Genomic DNA, 21,748 nt, shown 5'->3' on the forward strand with positions numbered 1-21,748 from the left:
ACCCTAAACCTAAAACCCTAAACCCTAAACCCTAAAACCCTAAACCCTAAAACCCTAAACCCTAAACCCTAAACCCTAAACCCTAAAACCCTAAACCCTAAAACCCTAAAACCCTAAACCCTAAAACCCTAAAACCCTAAACCCTAAAACCCTAAAACCCTAAACCCTAAAAAACCCTAAAACCCTAAACCCTAAAACCCTAAACCCTAAACCCTAAAACCCTAAACCCTAAACCCTAAAACCCTAAAACCCTAAACCCTAAAACCCTAAAACCTAAACCCTAAAACCCTAAACCCTAAAACCCTAAACCCTAAACCCTAAAACCCTAAAACCCTAAAACCCTAAAACCCTAAACCCTAAAAACCCCTAAAACCCTAAAACCCTAAAACCCTAAACCCTAAACCCTAAAACCCTAAAACCCTAAACCCTAAACCCTAAAACCCTAAAACCCTAAAACCCTAAACCCTAAAACCCTAAACCCTAAAACCCCTAAAACCCTAAACCCTAAACCCTAAACCCTAAACCCTAAACCCTAAACCCTAAACCCTAAAACCCTAAACCCTAAAACCCTAAACCCTAAAACCCTAAAACCCTAAACTTAATCCTAAAACTTAATCCTAAGTCTAATGAAAAATGCATGCAAAAAATCTTATGAAAAAACTTGTCTAAAAAAGTCTTGGTAAAAATCTCATCAAAAAATCGACACTAAAAAACACCCTCTAAAAGAGTCTCCATAAAATGACCCATAAAAATCTACCTGCAGAAACACCACCAAAAAATCGACACTCAAGATGGACCCTAGTAATGACCCATAAAAATCTGACCTGCAGAAACACCCATAAGATGACTCACTAAAAGACTACCCTAGTAATGACCCATAAAAATGCACTACTAAAAAGTCTCCATAAGATGACCCACAAAAAATGCATGCACAAAATCCACCCTCTGGATGGACCTACTTAGTTACCCCAGTAGAAACTACTCACTAAAGACACCATCAAAAATCACCCCTGGATATGACCTACCAATAAGTCTCTAAAAGAGTCTACCAAAAATCCAACCTAGAATTGACACCCATAAAAAGTCTCCATAAAAGCACCTATGAAAGATACTCACCAAAAATCCAGTATAGAAAGGTACCTAGAAAATGACCTACTCACTATAATGATACTAAGACTAACCTAAAAATAATACTAGAATAAGTCTCTAAAAAGGTCTCCATAAAAATCTTAGTCAAAACACCCTCTAAAAAGTACCTATGAAAGATACTCCTAATAAGTCTAATGAAAAATGCATGCACAAAATCTTATGAAAAAACATGTCTAAAAATCCGACCTGGAATCGACCTAGAAAAACACCCTTAAAAAAACACTACTAAAATGCATGTAAAAAAAATCCACTACTAAAATCCTACCTAGAATCCACCCTCTAAAAAGGTCTTGCTAAAAGTCTCATAAAAAATCGACACTCAAGATGGACCCTAAAATGAACCTCTAAAAGACACCATAAAAAATCTACCCTCTGGATGACCTCTGGAGAAGGACCTACTTAGTTACCCCAGTAGAAACTACTCACTAAAGACACCCATAAAAATCTGACCTAGAATATTACTAAAAAGTCTTAGTCAAAACACCCACAAAATGCATGTAAAAATCTACTACTAAAAGACACCATAAAATGCATGTAAAAAAATCACCTCATAAAGATACTCCTAATAAGTCTCTAAAAAATCCTACCTTAGAACAACACCATAAAAAATCCACTATAAAAATCGACCCACAAAATGCACTACTAAAATGCATGCACAAAATCTACTACTAAAATGAACCTCATAAAAAATCCACTATAAAAATCGACACTAAAAAATGACCCTTAAAATAACACTACTAAAAAACACCCTAAAAAATCCACTACTAAAAGGTACCTAGAAAAACACCCCAGGAAACTAATCCTAAGACTAACCTAAAAATAATGGTACCAAGAATACTCTAAAAAACTGACCCACAAAATCTACTACTAAAAGACACTAGAAAAAACACCACAAAAATCCGACCTAGAATTGACACTACTAAAAGGTACCTAGAATTGACACTCCATAAGACACCCATAAGATGACTCACTAAAAGAGTCTCTAAAAAAATCTTATGAAAAAACATGTCTAAAAATCCACCCAGGAAATGGACCTACTAAACCACCTACTAAAAGTCACCCAGGAAATGGACCTAAAAAAACACCACTAGAAATCTACCCTGGAGAAGGACCTACCAATAAGTCTCTAAAAAAGACACCACAAAAACACCCACAAAAAATCCAGTATAGAAAGGTACCTAGAAAATGACCTACTCACTATAATGATACTAAGACTAACCTAAAAATGATACTAGTAAAACTTGTCTAAAAATCTACTACTAAAAGACACCATAATAAGACTAACCTAAAAATGCATGCACAAAATCTTATGAAAAAACTTGTCTAAAAAACTGACCCATAAATTGCACTACTAAAAAGTCTCCATAAGATGACCCACAAAATGCATGCAAGAAATCGACACTCAAGATGGACCCTAGTAATGACCCATAAAAATCTGACCTGCAGAAACACCCATAAGATGACTCACTAAAAGACTACCCTAGTAATGACCCATAAAAATGCACTACTAAAAAGTCTCCATAAGATGACCCACAAAAAATGCATGCACAAAATCCACCCTCTGGATGGACCTACTTAGTTACCCCAGTAGAAACTACTCACTAAAGACACCATCAAAAATCACCCCTGGATATGACCTACCAATAAGTCTCTAAAAGAGTCTACCAAAAATCCAACCTAGAATTGACACCCATAAAAAGTCTCCATAAAAGCACCTATGAAAGATACTCACCAAAAATCCAGTATAGAAAGGTACCTAGAAAATGACCTACTCACTATAATGATACTAAGACTAACCTAAAAATAATACTAGAATAAGTCTCTAAAAAGGTCTCCATAAAAATCTTAGTCAAAACACCCTCTAAAAAGTACCTATGAAAGATACTCCTAATAAGTCTAATGAAAAATGCATGCACAAAATCTTATGAAAAAACATGTCTAAAAATCCGACCTGGAATCGACCTAGAAAAACACCCTTAAAAAAACACTACTAAAATGCATGTAAAAAAAATCCACTACTAAAATCCTACCTAGAATCCACCCTCTAAAAAGGTCTTGCTAAAAGTCTCATAAAAAATCGACACTCAAGATGGACCCTAAAATGAACCTCTAAAAGACACCATAAAAAATCTACCCTCTGGATGACCTCTGGAGAAGGACCTACTTAGTTACCCCAGTAGAAACTACTCACTAAAGACACCCATAAAAATCTGACCTAGAATATTACTAAAAAGTCTTAGTCAAAACACCCACAAAATGCATGTAAAAATCTACTACTAAAAGACACCATAAAATGCATGTAAAAAAATCACCTCATAAAGATACTCCTAATAAGTCTCTAAAAAATCCTACCTTAGAACAACACCATAAAAAATCCACTATAAAAATCGACCCACAAAATGCACTACTAAAATGCATGCACAAAATCTACTACTAAAATGAACCTCATAAAAAATCCACTATAAAAATCGACACTAAAAAATGACCCTTAAAATAACACTACTAAAAAACACCCTAAAAAATCCACTACTAAAAGGTACCTAGAAAAACACCCCAGGAAACTAATCCTAAGACTAACCTAAAAATAATGGTACCAAGAATACTCTAAAAAACTGACCCACAAAATCTACTACTAAAAGACACTAGAAAAAACACCACAAAAATCCGACCTAGAATTGACACTACTAAAAGGTACCTAGAATTGACACTCCATAAGACACCCATAAGATGACTCACTAAAAGAGTCTCTAAAAAAATCTTATGAAAAAACATGTCTAAAAATCCACCCAGGAAATGGACCTACTAAACCACCTACTAAAAGTCACCCAGGAAATGGACCTAAAAAAACACCACTAGAAATCTACCCTGGAGAAGGACCTACCAATAAGTCTCTAAAAAAGACACCACAAAAACACCCACAAAAAATCCAGTATAGAAAGGTACCTAGAAAATGACCTACTCACTATAATGATACTAAGACTAACCTAAAAATGATACTAGTAAAACTTGTCTAAAAATCTACTACTAAAAGACACCATAATAAGACTAACCTAAAAATGCATGCACAAAATCTTATGAAAAAACTTGTCTAAAAAACTGACCCATAAATTGCACTACTAAAAAGTCTCCATAAGATGACCCACAAAATGCATGCAAGAAATCGACACTCAAGATGGACCCTAGTAATGACCCATAAAAATCTGACCTACTGAAAGGTACCTAGAATCCACCCCAGGATACTAATCCTAAGACTAACCTAAAAATAATACTAGAATAAGTCTCTAAAAAAGTCTTGGTAAAAATCTCATCAAAAAATCGACACTAAAAATCTACTACTAAAAAACACCCATAAGATGACTCACTAAAGACCACATAAAATCGATCTACTAAACCACCTACTGAAAAGGTCTTGCTAAAAGTCTCTACTAAAATGAACCTCATAAAATCTGACCTACTCTAAGACCCTCTAAAAAAGTACTAAGAAAATAGTCACCAAAAAGTCACCCTCTAAAATCCAACCTCAGAATAATACTCTAAAAGAGTCTCTAAAAAAGTACCTATGAAAGATACTCATCAAGAGACACCTAAGAGTCTACTCTATAACACTACTTACCATGGACCCACTAAAAGGTACCCTCAAGATGGAGACCAAGCGACACTCACTAGATACTACCCACTCTACTCACTACTCACTAAGAGACACTACTCAAGACTCCCTTCGGCTAAAGCCTATGGTCGTCTAGTAATCCTACCTGGAAACTGACCTAGGATGGAGACCAGGAGGGACCCAGTAACTCCCTCATCTCTCTAGTGACTACTTAGACTACCATACTGAACAGTTCTCATAATAGACCATTCCTCCATCTACCAATGATTACAGAGGCTCCCATAGGTCGCCTATGCTCCTATACTCTTTATACTCGCAAGACTCCTCTATTCACTTCGCTCATATAGTCGCTCAGGCTTACGCCAGTCCTTCGGACTCTATCCTCCCTTCAGTCGGATAGTCGCTTTACTACCTAGTCTCCGACGTCGGTAGGTCATTACTACCTCTGGTAGTACTGAGAACACTACTCTGAATAAGTCTCCATGGACACCTACCAAGTGACCAACTAGCAAGACAGATCGTTACTAAAAGTTAAAAATTATAGTCCCTCACATGAATCAGGGATGAGCTATACTACGTTGCCATCTTGACATTGAGATGCAACCGGACCTCAATAGGCCCTTACAGTGAATTTTAAAATGACTGAAACTCTTGAAATAAAAGACAAATATTAAAGCTGCATTAAATACAACATTCTGACATTTACTCATCAGCATAGACAATAAACAAGACCTCATTCCCAGTTATCAGATTTGATCTAATGTCCGTAGTAAAGGATTCACGGACACATTTTAATCCACCAGAAAGAGCACTTCCTAACCAAAATCCTAGTGACCTCCAGAATCCATAGTGTTTAGTTGGCCAGTTGTCTCTATCGTACTTTGTAATAGCCTTGACATAACCACCGCCAATGTATGCAACAATGTCCATGGTAAACTGGGCTGTAAGAGCATTCAGAGCTGACAGTTGGCCATCTCCATCTTTACACTCAGCCTGCATTCCAACACCGCTGTTGGCTACACCCTTTAGAGTCTCTTCACAGCATTTCAGAGTAACTGTGATCACACCTGTAGTCCATATGTTGCCATAAATTGCCCTTGAGCTTCTCCAATTGGGGTAGTGGATAGCAAAGATACACAAGGTCATTGCTATCACATAGGGAATCATAAACAGCCATGTTGCGTGCCACCATGCATACTCACCTTTCCATGGTCTGTCCGGACCCTTAGTAGTCCATGAGCATACAGCTGCAATGACGAGAGAAGGAATGGCACTTGTGAATAGCAAGGCTAAATCTATCAAATGACCAGCCTCTGGACTCACAAATTGATACGGTGCTATGGCTGGATAGAAGGCATAGATGCAACTCATTCCGCAGAGACACATTAGCATATTAGATATAGCGTTTCCAGCTCTCGTCCATAAACCTCCTTTTGGCCCTTGACTAGGCCCACTAGGTGGACTAGTGGTAGCTTCTCCTGAAGCTTGTGTACCCCCTGGATCCCAATATGCAATGGTCCATACAATGGCTGCAATACCGGAAACCAATGCTGATATCACAATTTGTCCAATCACTATCCAAAAGTATGTGTCAGACCACTGGAACTTCTCGGCAAAGTAGAGATATACGGCATGGTATAGACAAGCCATGATACCAGAGAGGGGCATACCAAGACCAAAGTATGCAACATCTGCAACTCCAATGGTAATGGATATAGATTCATCCAAACCAAATCCTAGGGAAGCAATAACGAGAACCCAGTAGTAAAATGTCAAGCATCCACGTTCACCTCCAACTGAATATGCCACTATCAACAGTAAGTTCATCATAAAGAGACCCCAAATGGCAGTGACGGATACAATGTAGTCAGCAGTCTTGTTACGATCACTAAACAGGACGTACAACGACATTAGGAAGAGACCAACATCTCCAGCTGTCTCCATGGAATGGTGAATGGAGTTGATGAAAATGCCAATCTGTCCACTAGGAATGCCAAACCTAACCACTGCAAACCTTCCCGCCGTAATGGCAACACGCAAAGTCTGTAGAAGCGAGAATCCAGCCATGAACATGGCAAACCTTCGGATGGTAGACTTCTCCTCGGCTGTTCCACTGCCTCCTCCACTTCCAGCCCCGGGACTAGCCATCATTTGCCTTTCCTGAGAAGTTTGGAGAGCATTCACCTGTGTCTATGTGTCATCATTGAATCTTAGGACCTCCATACTGCCTTGTCTATGTGCCACCAGACAGCATATACAGAACCGGATGTGCGATTAATGTACAAATCTATTCACATTATGGTACAATGACTAACGATATCAAGGATATGTCAGTTACATCTCTCAAATCAAGGATGTGAGTACCAGGGAATGGATTCCATCCCCATTGTCTCATCTACTCTTCCTTAGTCACCAGACTCATCTCAAAACATGGACATTTCACCAAGAGTTTCGCCACAGAATAATTTGGGTATTGGTTGGCTGAGAACTGGAGAGCGTAGTCTACATTGGTCTCTCTGGCTGGATGGTTAATGGTTCCACCAAGAGACACCTGGAATGGAAATGGACATTGTCCACTGTCACATCATAAACACCTATTGTCTTCATAGTTCATGATTCTTCAACCATAATCTCAAATGCGTAGGAAATGTTAAGCTTTCACAAACCCACCTGAGTGTTCTGATTGTCTCCACCAATAGTAGACTTGTCATTAGGAGAGTCAGTCTTCTCTTCAAGTACTTGAACAGAGTCTAGTACTCCAGTACCTTTACTAGGTTCAAGAGTAGAGTGGCAGTTTCGGCCGGAGAAGGCCTTGTTAATGGATTTGCATACTGCTTGATCGGGATCTCCAGGAGTTCTTGGCATTCTAGTCCCTGGTCTTGGCAGTGGTAGTGGGACGTACTATCTGTCTTACTACATACAAGTAGGAAACCATGACCTCGGAAACTGCATTAACCTTATATACTCCAGTAGAGGTATCTCAATACGACCAAAGTCTACTGTCCTATTAGTTCAGCAAGTGTAAATGGTGACCCATCATACTACTCATTGGTGTATTCAGTGGAGTCCAGTTCTACGGTAGATACTTGGTCAGTAGGATAAAGAGCTTATGACGATAGTCCTCCTCCGCTCCCACCCATTCATCATGTTCTCCAGTAAAGGTAACAGTAGTACCTCAATGCTACATCTGGATCAAGTAGTTCCTCCATTAGTCCTCATACATACATTCATCCTCTCTCACAACTAGCTCACCAGATAGCGGTATGGATTCACTACATCCTATCATTACTCTCTTGTTCTATTAGTATCTCCAAAGAACCTCCTAAAAAGTACCTCTATAAAACTACCAAGGAATAACACTCAGGAAGAGACCTCTCGAGACACTACCACCGAAGGTGGAATGGAGGCTCTCCATTAGAGTCCACTGAGAATGGATGACCAGAGACTCCCCTACTGGGGAATAAAGAAGGCTCAGTATCCCCTAAAGAGTCCATTAGAGACACTACCAATCCTACTCTAGTGAGAGCCTATCCCCTGCGGGAACTGCATGGTTGTCTATTCGCTATGGGCATTCACTACCTCTTACAGTCGTACTAGAATATCACCTACTGACCATTCTACCTAGTACTCCCCAAAGTCCTCCAATATCTCCATAGACACTTTACAAAACTACCGAGTATATATTAGATAATAATCACATTACACAACTGTAACCATTACAGTGAAATTTAAGCGTTTGAAAACAAACTGAGTAATGATGACATTACTAAAAACTAAATCTTTCAAGACTCTTAAGCCAAGACATGAGCCAAGTCAGCCAAAAGAGCATGATGTGGCAAGCCAAAGAAGGCTGGAGCATGCTTGCAGACACCCTTGGCGAGCTTAGCCAACCAGACATGGTGAGAAACTGGGACAGCAACACCGCCAAAGAAGTGGAAGAAGCCCTCAGTACCATCAGTGAAGGTAAGATGGAACAAAACAAGACCACCTTTCTTGCAGTGAGAGAAAGCCAAGACTTCCTTGACGGCCTTGCCAGCTGGAGCAACCCAGGAGAAGTGAGCACCGCACTTGAGACCATCGACAACCTCACCACCGGCGACGAAGTGAGCAACATGGGCGCCATGGTGAACACCCTTGACGAGAGCACCGGCACCATGGAGGCCAGCGAAGCCAAGGTCGGCAGCGCCAAAGTCAACGAAAGCAGCGGAGGCAGCGAAGACGCTGACAGCAGAGATCAAAGCAACAATAGCGTTCATTGTGTACTTAGTATCGGTCCTCTACGTATGTCATCCCTGTATACTACATAACTTTTAATGACCCTATGGACAAGGGTCATCTTCCATTTCTAAAATTCATTCTTTGGCCCATTATTTTTGTAAGTAGTTTCCTTTGTACAGATGATGATTCTTCTGTTCTGTAAAAATTTGTTTTCACGGGAAATTGTCTTTATTTCCCTGAAATTTAGTTAGGCTATCACATATTAGCCCATTTCAGCGCTCTACCTTATCATGTGGAAGTCGAAATCTTTTGGTGAAAAATATCGATTGTTAGATATTTCTTATTTTAGAGATATATTCTCTAAAATACACCATCTTAGGCTCTTTAACTACGATAAATAAGCATTGGAAGTCCATTCCGATAGAGATAACGGCAATGCCTACCTGAATCAAATCAAAAGATCTTTTCTAAATGGGTACGAGCTTGCGATCATACAGAGAGTAAACAGGGAGACATATTGCCTCTTAAAAAGCAACAAAAACATGATGATAATGGAAGAATAGGACCCAAACTAATCGTTAAACAAACTGGTACAACCTACCGTGCATCATTCCAAACTGACGACAAAGAGTTCAACAATGACATACTTGGCACTAGAAGACTTTATTATAATCTAGCTGACGTAAGGTTAGCGTTAACCCTGGACGAATTGCAATGTGGACCTGAATTTAATCAAAAAAACTTCTTCTTATATAAACAGGTGGCGACTTGTAAAACTACCCAGTGTAGACGGGGGATAAACAAAGGGTCTTCTAAAAGGCACTGGTAAGAAGCATGAGATGATGATAAAGAGTAGCCCTCAGAGTAATCGTTGAAGAAAGAGGTCTATAGGAGAGACTGGAAGACATCTTTGGGAGATTTGCTGGAATCCTCACTAAGAGGATAAACTCAAATGGTCAAGAAATCAAGGTCAGGTCGAAATACAATCGAAAAATCTTATTTATAAAGGCCTGTTCTGATTATTCCCCAAACCTACGGGAAACTGTAGTGTCTACAAGGGTGTAGGAACTAATCACGCACATATAACAATCCGGTACGTACGGGGTAGGTAATTTGTTGTTGTCATGTGGAGATTTTCATGGCAAAAAATGAGGAAATTAATTCACTTAACATAGAATAAAGTACTCTATCTACGTATTTAAAATGTTTGTGTATTAGCTGTTGTTACCTAAATGGTCATTTCATTTGTTTCCCAGTGCCATTTATTTATAGAGAGAAGTCGAAATCTTTTGGTGAAAAATATCGATTGTTAGATATTTCTTATTTTAGAGATATATTCTCTAAAATACACCATCTTAGGCTCTTTAACTACGATGAATAGGCATTGGAGGTCCATTCCGATAGAGATAAAGGCAATGGCCATTTTCACGGTTATTCCAAAAAGTTAAACGGCACAGGCATCGATAAATGGTTAATTCCAAAAGGAACATTGTATTCTGACTCCAAAGAAGGACTCAGGACACGTAAACGACCAGAGGGTCGAGAAGTAACCATTAAAATCCAAAATTCGGCAACGTAAACAATGATTTCCGAGGAAAGGTCTTCTGTAGGCTCGTTGTTAAGCCGAGGGAACCTCCAGAGGAAGTCATCACACCTGAATAAAACAATAGGGGACGACAACGTCGGAATGCAAACTGCAGCGAGTGAAATCTCAACTTCACGAGCTGAAACGATAAAAGGTGTCACAAATCCAACATTAATATCAACAAGTGATGTAGCTGACAACAGGTCTACGTTATCCCTCGTTGAAGGGCAATGCCTACCTGAATCTAATCAAAAAATTTTTTCTAAATGGGTACGAGCTTGCGATCATACAGAGAGTAAACAGGGAGACATATTGCCTCTTAAAAAGCAACAAAAACATGATGATAATGGAAGAATAGGACCCAAACTAATCGTTAAACAAACTGGTACAACCTACCGTGCATCATTCCAAACTGACGACAAAGAGTTCAACAATGACATACTTGGCACTAGAAGACTTTATTATAATCTAGCTGACGTAAGGTTAGCGTTAACCCTGGACGAATTGCAATGTGGACCTGAATTTAATCAAAAAAACTTCTTATATAAACAGGTGGCGACTTGTAAAACTACCCAGTGTAGACGGGGGATAAACATAACTTTTAAAAAGCAAGGCGGTAATAAAACTATGGCGCTTATAGTAATCGTTGAAGAACCAGTAAGTCTCTCTAGGAGATTTACTGGAATCCTCAGTAAGAGGATAAACTCAAATGGTCAAGAAATCAAGGTCAGGTCGAAATACAGTCGAAAAATCTTATTTATAAAGGCCTGTTCTGATTATTCCCCAAACCTACAGGAAACTGTAGTGTCTACAAGGGTGTAGGAATTAATAACGCACATATAACAATCCGGTACGTACGGGGTAGGTAATTTGTTGTTATAGAGAATAAATGCTAAAACATGTGCATGCATTTATTTAAGAGTTTAAATGCTATAACTATTTTAATAATATAGATATCTAATTTAATTTACTAATTTTTGGTGACACCACTGCGATGCGTATTCCAATGAGGTGACTTGGGATGTTAACTCATGTTTCTTATATTCAACTTATGAATATGTAATACATCTCATTCTAAGATATAGCTGCATTTATTGTTAATTTGTTCCCTCAGAGAGTGATTCGCAGAGTTTATAATCATATTACATCTGCTGTCTCATTCTTTATTATTCTTGAAGAAATCCGCCCAGGTTTTTTTTCAATAACATATATTCTAAACTTGCTACTTCCGTTTCTAAAGTATGATATTACTTTAATTGTTGGACCATTCTCTACTTCCACCACAATATACTTGTAAAGCACTCCTTGTGTGTCATTGTCCAGTATCAGACTTTCATATTTTATTATCCCAATGAATAGTGTTGTCTTAAATACGTCCTTTATGAACACCTTCTTCTGTTCACCAGAAACAACTACCTGGACATGTTGATTCAATTCTACCTGAGCTATATCAACTTCTATTGGGTTTCTAACAACTGCAATATATGCTAAGCCTCCTGATGGCCTTATATACTCTTCGATATTCTTTTCTACTTCTCCTGAATCTGTGATAGACGTAATATCAAGTTCAACGAATTTTGAACCATCATTATGGATAATGGAGAAGATCTGTTTAGCTACAATATTCTCTCTGTCATCAGAGAGCAGTATGTTATCGTCCTTTACCACTCCAATTTTGTATCTGTCCTCAAACTCTGGGGTAATGTTAATGTATATTCCTTCAATAGATACACCGTACGGAGTAACTAGAACCTTCTCTGGGGGAGTATGATTAATGTTGATGTGAATTGGAATCTTTCTATGAGGAGAATCAACATGAGCGGAGGAAAAAATTGTTTGTTGTAATAAACAAAACGATACGACTAATGAAAAACATGTCATCTTCCAAACGTAAAAAGAATCTTTGCTCTGAGAAAAAACATGGATTTTCCCACTTGAAGATAAAACAAAACTTATCGTACCCTCCATATAGTTTAACCATGTGGTGCCGTATTCTAAATACAAACATATATTTGGAAGGAACAGACGATTTGCAGAGGTATAAACAGGACAAACTGTGAGCCTTTCAACTAGCGGAATATTTCTTAAATTTAGATAAAGGTAGATTTTTATTTTTTCATTTATGAGAGGCGAAGGCATACACATTAGCTGCACGAACATGTCTATGGAAAACTATGTTAACTTTTTAACTAAATCTTCTGCAAAGGTGTACAACTCTTCTTCACGCTTAAAATCGTGGGCATGCTTGCTAACAAATCCTAATTTAGACTCAGAATAGTAAGCTCCTGGTACCAGTAAAGGTAGCGGAGTTACGCAAAGATACCTACGAGTCAATTTTAGAGAAAAAATCACTTACAATGTAGTCACCGCTCCATATTTTGTGTCTTTAAAAAATATTGGCAACAAAAACCTTGGAATGCAGTAATAGTTCCCATTTACTATGCTATATAGCAAAGGTGTAGACACAACCCCCGGAGTCAACGAAAATGTAACAACCTTGCTCTTGGAATTTTCCAATCTACATAACATAAATTGTTAACATCTAAAAATACCTTCTTTGTAGAGCATGGGTAAACCATATGTTATACAACTTGGATCTTCCATAATAGCTAGCGAATTTTTGGACGCGAAGAGCGGTTGTACTTTTAGTCTTGAAAATATCATCAGTATTTGGATCATATCTATGATGTGCGATGCTCGATACATTTATTATTCTACCAGAAACCTTTTCTACGAGGGGTAGTAGAAGACTTGTAAGATAGAAATGGCCCAAAAAGTTTGCAGAAAAGTGTTCTTCAAGCTTGAGTGACGTAACACTAAACTTTATGCTTGCAAAACCTGCGTTGTTTATCAAAAGATCCAAAGATTTGTATTTGCTAATGATCAAGTTTACTGCATTTTTTATAGATGTTAGATTGTTCAAATCCATCTCCACAAAGTCCAGATGATCACTAAATTAAAGATAAAATGCATTAGCACAAACTAACTCCGAGACCTTTGTCTGAGATTTTAAAAATTGAATTGCATTAGTTGCCTTTGTCTTTGATCGACCAGCGATAATTACTTTGCAGTTCCATTTTAGAAGCTGCAGCACAGTCTCTAAACCAATTCCAGAGTATCCTCCTGGATTGTTTCACTTATTTATACCGCAAACTTACCAGTTACAAGGGCTACTTTCCCTGATAGGTCCGTTCCACTGAGTACGTCTGGAGGCAATCTAGCCCCGCAAGATAGGTTGTTATTGATGTAAAATAGCAATAATGCCGCGATAAGAAGACATTGGAAGAGATATATGGGAACACATGCCCCTGAATCTTGTCCAATACCTAGTAACTTGGCTAGGATAGATTTTGAGGCAACTTTGGGGAGATTGAAAAATTCGGCTGCCAGTGAGAGCACTATGGATAACAAGAATAAGAAAAAGCACGCTACAGACCTCACGAATGGCTCATACAAGTGCGTAAAGGTTCTACTAGCGACCGGATTCAAGATCTTTTGAGCCATTTTGACAGATTAACAAATTCGGTCGAATGTGCTATTCTTGTACCTGTAAAATAGATGAAAAGACAATCTAACAAGTCGTAACACTGCCTTCCTAGGCGTACGTCCAATAACGGCGCGTCCAGTGCCCACGTATTCACAGACACACTTCCACAAAGTGCCTCAGTTTTTCCTACTCTTCCCGCCTGAGAATTTTCTCACAATTTTCTAGGCTCTTGGAAAATGTGGGACAGGGAAACGTAGGAATTTCTACAGTTAGGGATACATTTCCCTTCACTGGGAGATTCCTCGGGCTCATACACACAGCCGACCTATACACACGTAATTTTTATTACATTACAATGGTAGCGATGCTGTAGAATTTTTAAAGGCCACTAGTCGTAATGACCTCGCCACTCTATCCATTTAATGCTACGTTAACGTCTAATTTTGCAATTCCAGTGGTCATTGTAATCCTTGGAGTTGTAACTGTGGGATTTAATGTCTATGGACCAGGTGACCTCGCTTGGACAATGACCCTGCTGGGTTCCACCGGGGCGCTCTCCAATGTTCTTCAGCATCTCCGCACATTTGCCTTACTTATACATTTAAGCGCAAATAAAAACGGGTCCATGCATGAGATCAAGTGGAATATGAGAGAGAGCGGGGCAAAAAAGACTCTGGGCAAAGAGGTTGTACGCTGAAATGGAGAATTTCGGGCCAAGACCTTATAGAAGGTTACTTTTTTACAATTCAAACAATACCATATACCAGAATCTTGTGAATTACGTATAAATCATGGGATATTAGTAAGAAGGTCGTGGATGACTGTGTAAGATGAGCAAAGACCGCAGTTTTGGAAAAATCACTTGCATAATTTACAAATTCCTGTGTCTTAATTCTAAAATGTTCTATTCCCAAATTTTTACGGTATTTGATAAAAGCGCAGCCCTTAGAAGATGGAATCCGCGCTGACGTCGGGTCGGTATGCATATTGCCTATTTGTGGCCACAGCTAATGTCACCGCAGAATAACCCTAGAAAATAATATTCAAAAGAGCAATACTAAGGTATTTAGACATTTTTGCTGACTCTTGAAGCTCAAAGATTTTCTTCCTTGCGCCCTATTCGCTCAATATAGGGTCCGGCTATATACAGTCGTATTTCTTCGCATTTTGGGTAAATTCGCATTATCTTTATCCTTTGTGATCATTTGAATTGAGATTTTACTCTTATAAAGCGTCTTCTTGCCATGTATATCTATATGAATAAGTGAAACTATTCTTTACAGGCTTCCTGTATATTCTAGGCTCCTCTTTCGTGATTAGCGCATCTATTGGTTTTTATGGACCGCTAAATCTAAAGATGGAGATAATGAACATACTGATTTTCACTATTGGTATACTTGGGTCGGTTGCAGTGGATCCCAAGGGGACTTCCTCTGGATCAAATTCACTTCAACTTGATATCGCGAAGCCATCTGTGAACTTGTTCTCTCAGGAGAGGTCAACATCTGATGATATTCCCGTTGTAAAGATTACCCCCAAAAATAATGGAAGTGTAACAAAGATCGTAGAAGCTGATCTCCTAGTATGGGAGTCAGAAAGTGGCCAAACTTCTCACATGGCCACTGTATATTATGATGGGGAGACAGCGGTGTCTGTGACGGTAAGATATAGAGATGTGGATGGTAAATCGTTTGATCGTTTTTTCAACAAGGATAATGATGAATGGGAACGTGTAAACACGGAAGATCAAGATGACTTGTTGAATATGTTGAAGAAGAAAGGCCAAAACACTATTGCTCATACCCCTGCTCCCGCTCCTGCTCCTGCTCCTGCTGCGCGTTCACAACAGCGGTCTCGTAAACCTATTGTTCTGAATTTAGAAGAAAGTGACTCAGAGCTATTTGATATGACAGAAGAAGATGAGGGAAGAGCTACCAAGAGAGTCTATTCAGCCAGACAACCTGCGAATGGACTTACTGAGGTTATTGAAGGTGATTTTGAGCTCTGGAAATCAGATTCCGATGACAAACACTGTAAATCGGCGATTATATATTTTGACGAAGATGACGAACCACAATTGGCATACTTTTTGCTAGAGGACGCTTCTGGCAGGCTTGTAGCTCGTCGTCAAAAAAGGGATGGTAGATGGAACACAATTTCTAAAGATGATTATGAGAAAGCAATTGAGGATATGAAACTTGGAGCCCAACTCTCTGGTCTTAAAGATATAGAGTTGGATATTTCTGATGTCGATGCCAATGTATTTACCGTGGAGAATTCCAATGAAGGACAGGCTTCATGCAAGAAATGCACTCCTAGACCTGGAAACAATTTGACAGAGATCTTTGAGCTTAATGTGCCTTTATGGGAGGGAAAGCCCGAAGAGTCGTGTGAGCAGGTCATTCTATATTCTTTGTCCAATACTGCTCTTTTGGCCTTGCTACAAATAAATAAAGATACCGGACGTTCCACTTCTCGTCATCAAAAGAAGGATAATAGATGGGTTGTTATCAGCCAGGAAGATTTCGACCAGGTTTTAACTGAGATGAGAGAAGGAAGAGCTCAGCTTCCCGTTGCTACCACAGACAAACCACAATCTCAGGGTGGTGGATCGAAGATCGTTACGTTGAGTATTAACGCGGATCCTGACCCTACCAGGTTTAAGGCATTTGATTTCTATATGGATGATGTCAAGACTAGGATGTTTACCTTCTCAGGAGGTTATAACCCTGTGAAGATTGTTGACGGAAATCAAAATCTTTTATGGAGAGCTATGAGTGGTGAAAAGTGTCGTTATATATTGGTGCACACTCCTGATAGGTCATACACATTTGCCCATCTTTTTATAACAACAACTATCATTGTTGATGATTTGTTCTCTCACTACGATGGCAAAAAGTGGTCAATGAATGACAGTAAATATAGGGATAAGCTAAAGGCCATTAAGGTGAAAACAAACCGTATTGCTAATTTTAGAATGGATATCAATCAGAGGACAGATACTACCCAATGCAAGGTAGTTTCCACTGACTTCGATGGTATTTCAGCGGTTTTGTTGATTCCAACAAAGGGGTACCACGCTGTAAACGTCCACTTTGGTTCTCAAGTTCTATGGCAAGCCGAAAAAGATGGGGATAGGTGTACATTTGCTGTCCTGCGTATTATAGACAATGAAAATGTTTTGCTTTCTTTGACAGTCAGAAAGTCTGATCATAAGTTTGTGTCAGTTATTATCATCAAAAATGGTGATAAGTGGTCTTATATCGACAGTAAAACATACTTTTCGAACCTCTGCTCGCTAGATGCTGCAAAAGCGCTGAATCAGGCCCTTACTTTGGATATTAATTTGGTTCCTCATGAATCCAAGTGCAAGTCAGAAGTTTCAACGTCTAAGAGATTCCGTAGTTTAACGTACTACCCATGTCCAAGAAACTATACCAATGCATTGGTTGATGGTCCATGCAAGCTTTGGTCTACAAATGCTCATGGTGAACGTTGTGTTGAATCCCAGGTTCACTACAACCATGGATCTTATGCATTATGTAAATTTACTGTTACTAATATTGAAAACAGATCGACTGCCTACTATTTTGTAAAAGAGGGAGGAACATGGAAGAAATCAGGTATCGATGATTTCTATCAGAAGCTTTCTAACATGGGTTCTAATGTTCCTGAGTCATATTCTCTTAAAGTTGACGAAAACTTTGGTGATGGTGCCTGTGGTTTCTGTAACTTTGAATGTGACGTTCTTCACAGTTCTCTGCATGTTCCATCATCTCAACGCTTTGTTGACGCGTTAATATATGATTCTCATCCATTCTGGGTATCTGCTTCCATCGATGTTGGCTGTGTCATGATTTTTGTTGATTATAAGGATCGTTTTCCGCTTTTAGCTAGGTTACGTCTCAGCAATTATCACGATGGTGACAACATATATTTTGGTATGAAAAACGGTAGATGGACACCTATAAATGCTACAACATATGATCAACACCGTGAAAGCTTAGAGTTAAATATTATTAAGGGTAGGACACCCCATGGAGAGTCCTGTCTTCAGTTGCTACCTGAATCAAAGGATATGAAGAAGGCGGTCCTCCCTAGGTCATCTAAATTTGTCACATTGGATATAACTGAGATTTCTTCACAACATTGTACTATTATCAAGTGTGAATTGGATGATGTATTGACCTCTTTATTTTTTGTAAATCCCGAACAACCCGTGGGATCTATTAGGGATGGACCCATAGATATCTGGAAGAGTGAATCAGAGAGCGAATGTATATTTGCTTCTGTTGCTCACAATTTAGACCACGAAAATATCCTTGTTTATCTTATAGTTAGGGGTTCTGATGATACCGTTGGTGTTGAGTGCTACATGAAGGATTTGAATGTATGGCTGTCAATTGATAAGTCCTCTTATGATGAACATATCAATAATCTGAGGCTAAAGACCCCATTCAAAGCTACATTTACCGTTGATATAACATCGAAGGAAGATAACATCATGTGCAGAAGTACCAGTGTTTTACTAGATGATCTTCCAACGTCGTTGTTTATTCCTCATTCGGGATATCATGCAACTAAGATTGTGGAGGGTAAGGCTACAGTTTGGGTAGCTAAAGGTGATGAAAGATGCGTATATCTCTCAACTCGCTACCAGGGTGGTAATCCGTATTTGTTGTATTTGGGTATTAATTCCGAAGATGGTCGTGATGCTAAACATTACGAGAAGAAAGATAGTGTATGGACTGAGATTGAGAAAACCGTATACGATAATAAGCTGGCCAATTTGAAAACAGCAAACATACAATTTAACACAGTGAAATATAGATTGATCGGTTTGGATATCAAATCCCCAGCCGTATACGATTTTGATGTGAAGAAGGATGATGGACCAAACTCTACGGTTATGATCACCCCTAGGTCAGGAATTAAGATGGTAAGTGTTTCTGAAGGAAACCTTGGAATATGGGAAACAATTTCTCAGGGAGTACATTGTTTGAAGGTATCTGTGAATATGCTTGATTCAAGACCAACAATGGCATCCCTTTTCATAGCTGATGCTTCTGGAAACACTGTACTATATATTTACACCAAGAAGGGTGGTGAGTGGGAATTTACACAAAGCGCAGATTACAATTCCTCATATCGTTCCTACACAACTGTAGTCTTGGATATTGGTAATTATGACAAGAAGCTTGGCCTTGAAGTTGAAAGTTTTACATTCGATGGAAAGAAGTATACCAAATACACTCCTTCACCCTCTTCAAATCTGAGAATTATGACTGTGATGGATGGTAATCAGATGATATGGGACAGTTCCTCAGATGATGAATGCTGTGCTGATGTAACTTTGTTTTCGGATCAAACAGAGAATTTGTATTGTTATATAACTGTTCTTGCTTCAGAAAAAGGTACAAGTGCTAGATGTTTTGTTATGAACAGTGGAAAATGGTTCTCTAACTCTACATACGAGTTCCGTCCGTTGGTAAATAAACTCTTTGTGAATATCTCTTCCACTGTGAGAGCTACCTTGGATATAGGATCAGAATATAACGAGTACTTTAAGGTTGTTAACTTCGACATGGATGATGTACCAACTCGCTTGTACTATCCTTTGGGTGATTTTATTGTAGAAAAGGTTGTAGATGGACAAACCGTCCTCTGGAATCACACTCCTGGTAAACCCTTTAAATATGCAATGGCGCACTACTCCGATGGAAAGTGTGTTCTCATTGATATATTCTTCGAGCTGGGGGTTCCAGGGTCGCATATATACTACCACAGACAACAGGGAGGTATATGGAAATCTGTGAGCAAGGGTAATTATGATGCACAGTTCATTTCTATGGGTGTTAAAACAGATATTAAATCCACCTTTACATTGGATGCCACAGTTGCGTTTGATACCGATGAGTGCAAAGTAATAAGTTGTGAAATTCATGGTATAGCTACATACTTTTACATTCCAAAATCTGGGTATCATGCTACTAAGGTAATCGATTATGGACTTGATGCTTGGACTCCATCTGGAAATGAGAGATGCATATTTTTCACAGCTTACTTGAAGAATGGCGTATTTTCGTTGTTTGATGTTGTTAAGATCAGTGGATCTAGCCTGAGTTCTGACCATTTCAGGCGTAAATTCCTAAGAGACGATGACCCAGAGTGTGATGGTTCACAATGGTATCAGACAAATGCGTCAATCAATATGAATCGCTGGAAACCAACTACTGTTTGGGATGGTAAAGTGAAAAAGAGGTTTAACAAAATCAAGGCGTCGGTATCCGTACTGAATATTGATACTGTAACTGATGACAGACATTTTTATACTGAAGATCGTTATGCTCAAGGAACTCATGTCATTAGACATACTGCACGTTTTGGCAAATACATTACTAGCGTTAAGCACTCTGATTTGGAAATTTGGAAGACACAAGATGGTATGACTTGCATAGACGCATTCGTATATGTAGAACGTGGTACAAACAAGTTGCTTTATCTTTTGCTTTGGAATCCTAAGGATAGTGGAAAATTCTCTATTCTTCATTACAGGAGAGAAAGTCATACTTCATGGGCGAAGACGACCAGAAGGAGATATACGGCGATGTTAGATTCGCTGATGTATCTTTCATTCCGTTACGGGTTTAATATGGATGTTTCTGCTAAAACCTCGAATCATGCTTGCGAGATTGTTGAATGTCACATTCAAGATGTCCCGGCATGTTTGCACGCTCCTCGTAACAAGTTCCAGTTGAACACTATAAGTGATGGTGATTCTATTATTTGGAAAAGAAGATGCGATAAGAGGGTGGTATTTGCCACAGTTTACTTCCAGAATGGAAAGCCTTATCTATGTGATATTATAATGAAGAATTTTTCATGGGATGTTGAAAATGTGTGCTTTAAAAAGGATCTTTATGGATGGACTATGATCACCAAGAAAGATTATGTTAGAAAACTGGCTCTGATTAAGTTCAAGGCTCCATACCGTGCAACAATATCTGTGGATGTTAGCAATGTTCCAGATACATGTAGGCAGATTAATATGACAGTTGATGGGTCATTGGTTGAAATATTCATGCCTCTTCCCGGGTATCGCATTAATAAGATCACAGACGGTATAAACGTACTTGGGGCTCCAAGGGAAGGGCAAGTATTTTCCTTTTATGCAAGATCTGATGATACCGAGTGTGTTGTTGGTAAACACATTCCTTCGCGTTCTGCTGGATCTGGACAGCTGGAGAAGGATGGCACTGAGTGGCCAAATATTGCTCATCAGAATATGAGTTTCTGGCGTATGAAATATTTCACGCCAAAGATCTATGATTATTCTGTGCAAGCATAGAAGTTGATTTATTGTTTAATTATTTGTAAATCTAGTTGGAAGTGACAAACTGTCAAACTCAAAATGCAGCTCATAAGCTATGTCTTAATTACTAAATTGTACACATACATGATTGTATGATGTTATCTAGTTGTATATTCTGGTCACTTGTAAATGGATTATTCCATAGAATATCTACCTTGTACCAGTGGTTATAAGTGTTCTGACCATTATGTACTTCAGACACCCTCCTCACGAGATCAAACTTGCACTACCAAACACTACGGGTTATCATACGAATTATGGGTATTAGCTGAAACCTTACTAAATAACAATGTACAACTTTTCAAGAACATTTTATCAATACTAAATTAC

The 21,748-nt window shown here is 38.8% G+C and overlaps 7 protein-coding genes across 7 annotated transcripts, besides 2 other annotated features; 3 read left to right on the forward strand and 4 right to left on the reverse strand.

The window, feature by feature from the left end:
- Positions 1-608: a microsatellite.
- A 4,850-nt stretch (positions 609-5,458) lies between these two features.
- On the reverse strand, positions 5,459-6,907 carry BEWA_000160 (hypothetical protein; the record flags this gene model as incomplete). The annotated part of the gene is made up of 1 exon (XM_004830221.1): positions 5,459-6,907. One exon carries the CDS (start codon positions 6,905-6,907, stop codon positions 5,459-5,461), a length of 1,449 nt encoding a protein of 482 aa, XP_004830278.1.
- A 1,534-nt stretch (positions 6,908-8,441) lies between these two features.
- On the reverse strand, positions 8,442-9,022 carry BEWA_000170 (signal peptide-containing protein). Its single transcript, XM_004830222.1, has one exon. The coding sequence runs from the start codon at positions 9,010-9,012 to the stop codon at positions 8,548-8,550; it is 465 nt and encodes a 154-aa protein (XP_004830279.1). The 5' UTR covers positions 9,013-9,022; the 3' UTR covers positions 8,442-8,547.
- Positions 9,023-10,266: 1,244 nt separating this feature from the next.
- BEWA_000180 (hypothetical protein) lies at positions 10,267-11,381 on the forward strand (the record flags this gene model as incomplete). The annotated part of the gene is made up of 1 exon (XM_004830223.1): positions 10,267-11,381. The coding sequence occupies exon 1, from the start codon at positions 10,557-10,559 to the stop codon at positions 11,379-11,381; it is 825 nt and encodes a 274-aa protein (XP_004830280.1). The 5' UTR covers positions 10,267-10,556.
- A 115-nt stretch (positions 11,382-11,496) lies between these two features.
- Positions 11,497-11,538: a sequence feature (AT_rich).
- Positions 11,539-11,696: 158 nt separating this feature from the next.
- Positions 11,697-12,440, reverse strand: BEWA_000190 (signal peptide-containing protein; the record flags this gene model as incomplete). Its single annotated transcript, XM_004830224.1, has 1 exon — positions 11,697-12,440. One exon carries the CDS (start codon positions 12,438-12,440, stop codon positions 11,697-11,699), a length of 744 nt encoding a protein of 247 aa, XP_004830281.1.
- A 291-nt stretch (positions 12,441-12,731) lies between these two features.
- On the reverse strand, positions 12,732-14,063 carry BEWA_000200 (short-chain dehydrogenase/reductase, putative; the record flags this gene model as incomplete). The annotated part of the gene is made up of 5 exons (XM_004830225.1): positions 12,732-12,882; positions 12,916-13,077; positions 13,112-13,510; positions 13,547-13,682; positions 13,718-14,063. 5 exons carry the CDS (start codon positions 14,061-14,063, stop codon positions 12,732-12,734), a joined length of 1,194 nt encoding a protein of 397 aa, XP_004830282.1.
- A 187-nt stretch (positions 14,064-14,250) lies between these two features.
- On the forward strand, positions 14,251-14,743 carry BEWA_000210 (uncharacterized protein; the record flags this gene model as incomplete). Its single annotated transcript, XM_004830226.1, has 1 exon — positions 14,251-14,743. Exon 1 carries the CDS (start codon positions 14,444-14,446, stop codon positions 14,741-14,743), a length of 300 nt encoding a protein of 99 aa, XP_004830283.1. The 5' UTR covers positions 14,251-14,443.
- A 660-nt stretch (positions 14,744-15,403) lies between these two features.
- Positions 15,404-21,394, forward strand: BEWA_000220 (hypothetical protein; the record flags this gene model as incomplete). Its single annotated transcript, XM_004830227.1, has 1 exon — positions 15,404-21,394. One exon carries the CDS (start codon positions 15,404-15,406, stop codon positions 21,392-21,394), a length of 5,991 nt encoding a protein of 1,996 aa, XP_004830284.1.
- Positions 21,395-21,748: the final 354 nt, after the last annotated feature.

The sequence above is a fragment of the Theileria equi genome, chromosome 3 (genome assembly GCF_000342415.1).
Source record: "Theileria equi strain WA chromosome 3, complete sequence".
Classification (NCBI taxonomy): domain Eukaryota; phylum Apicomplexa; class Aconoidasida; order Piroplasmida; family Theileriidae; genus Theileria; species Theileria equi.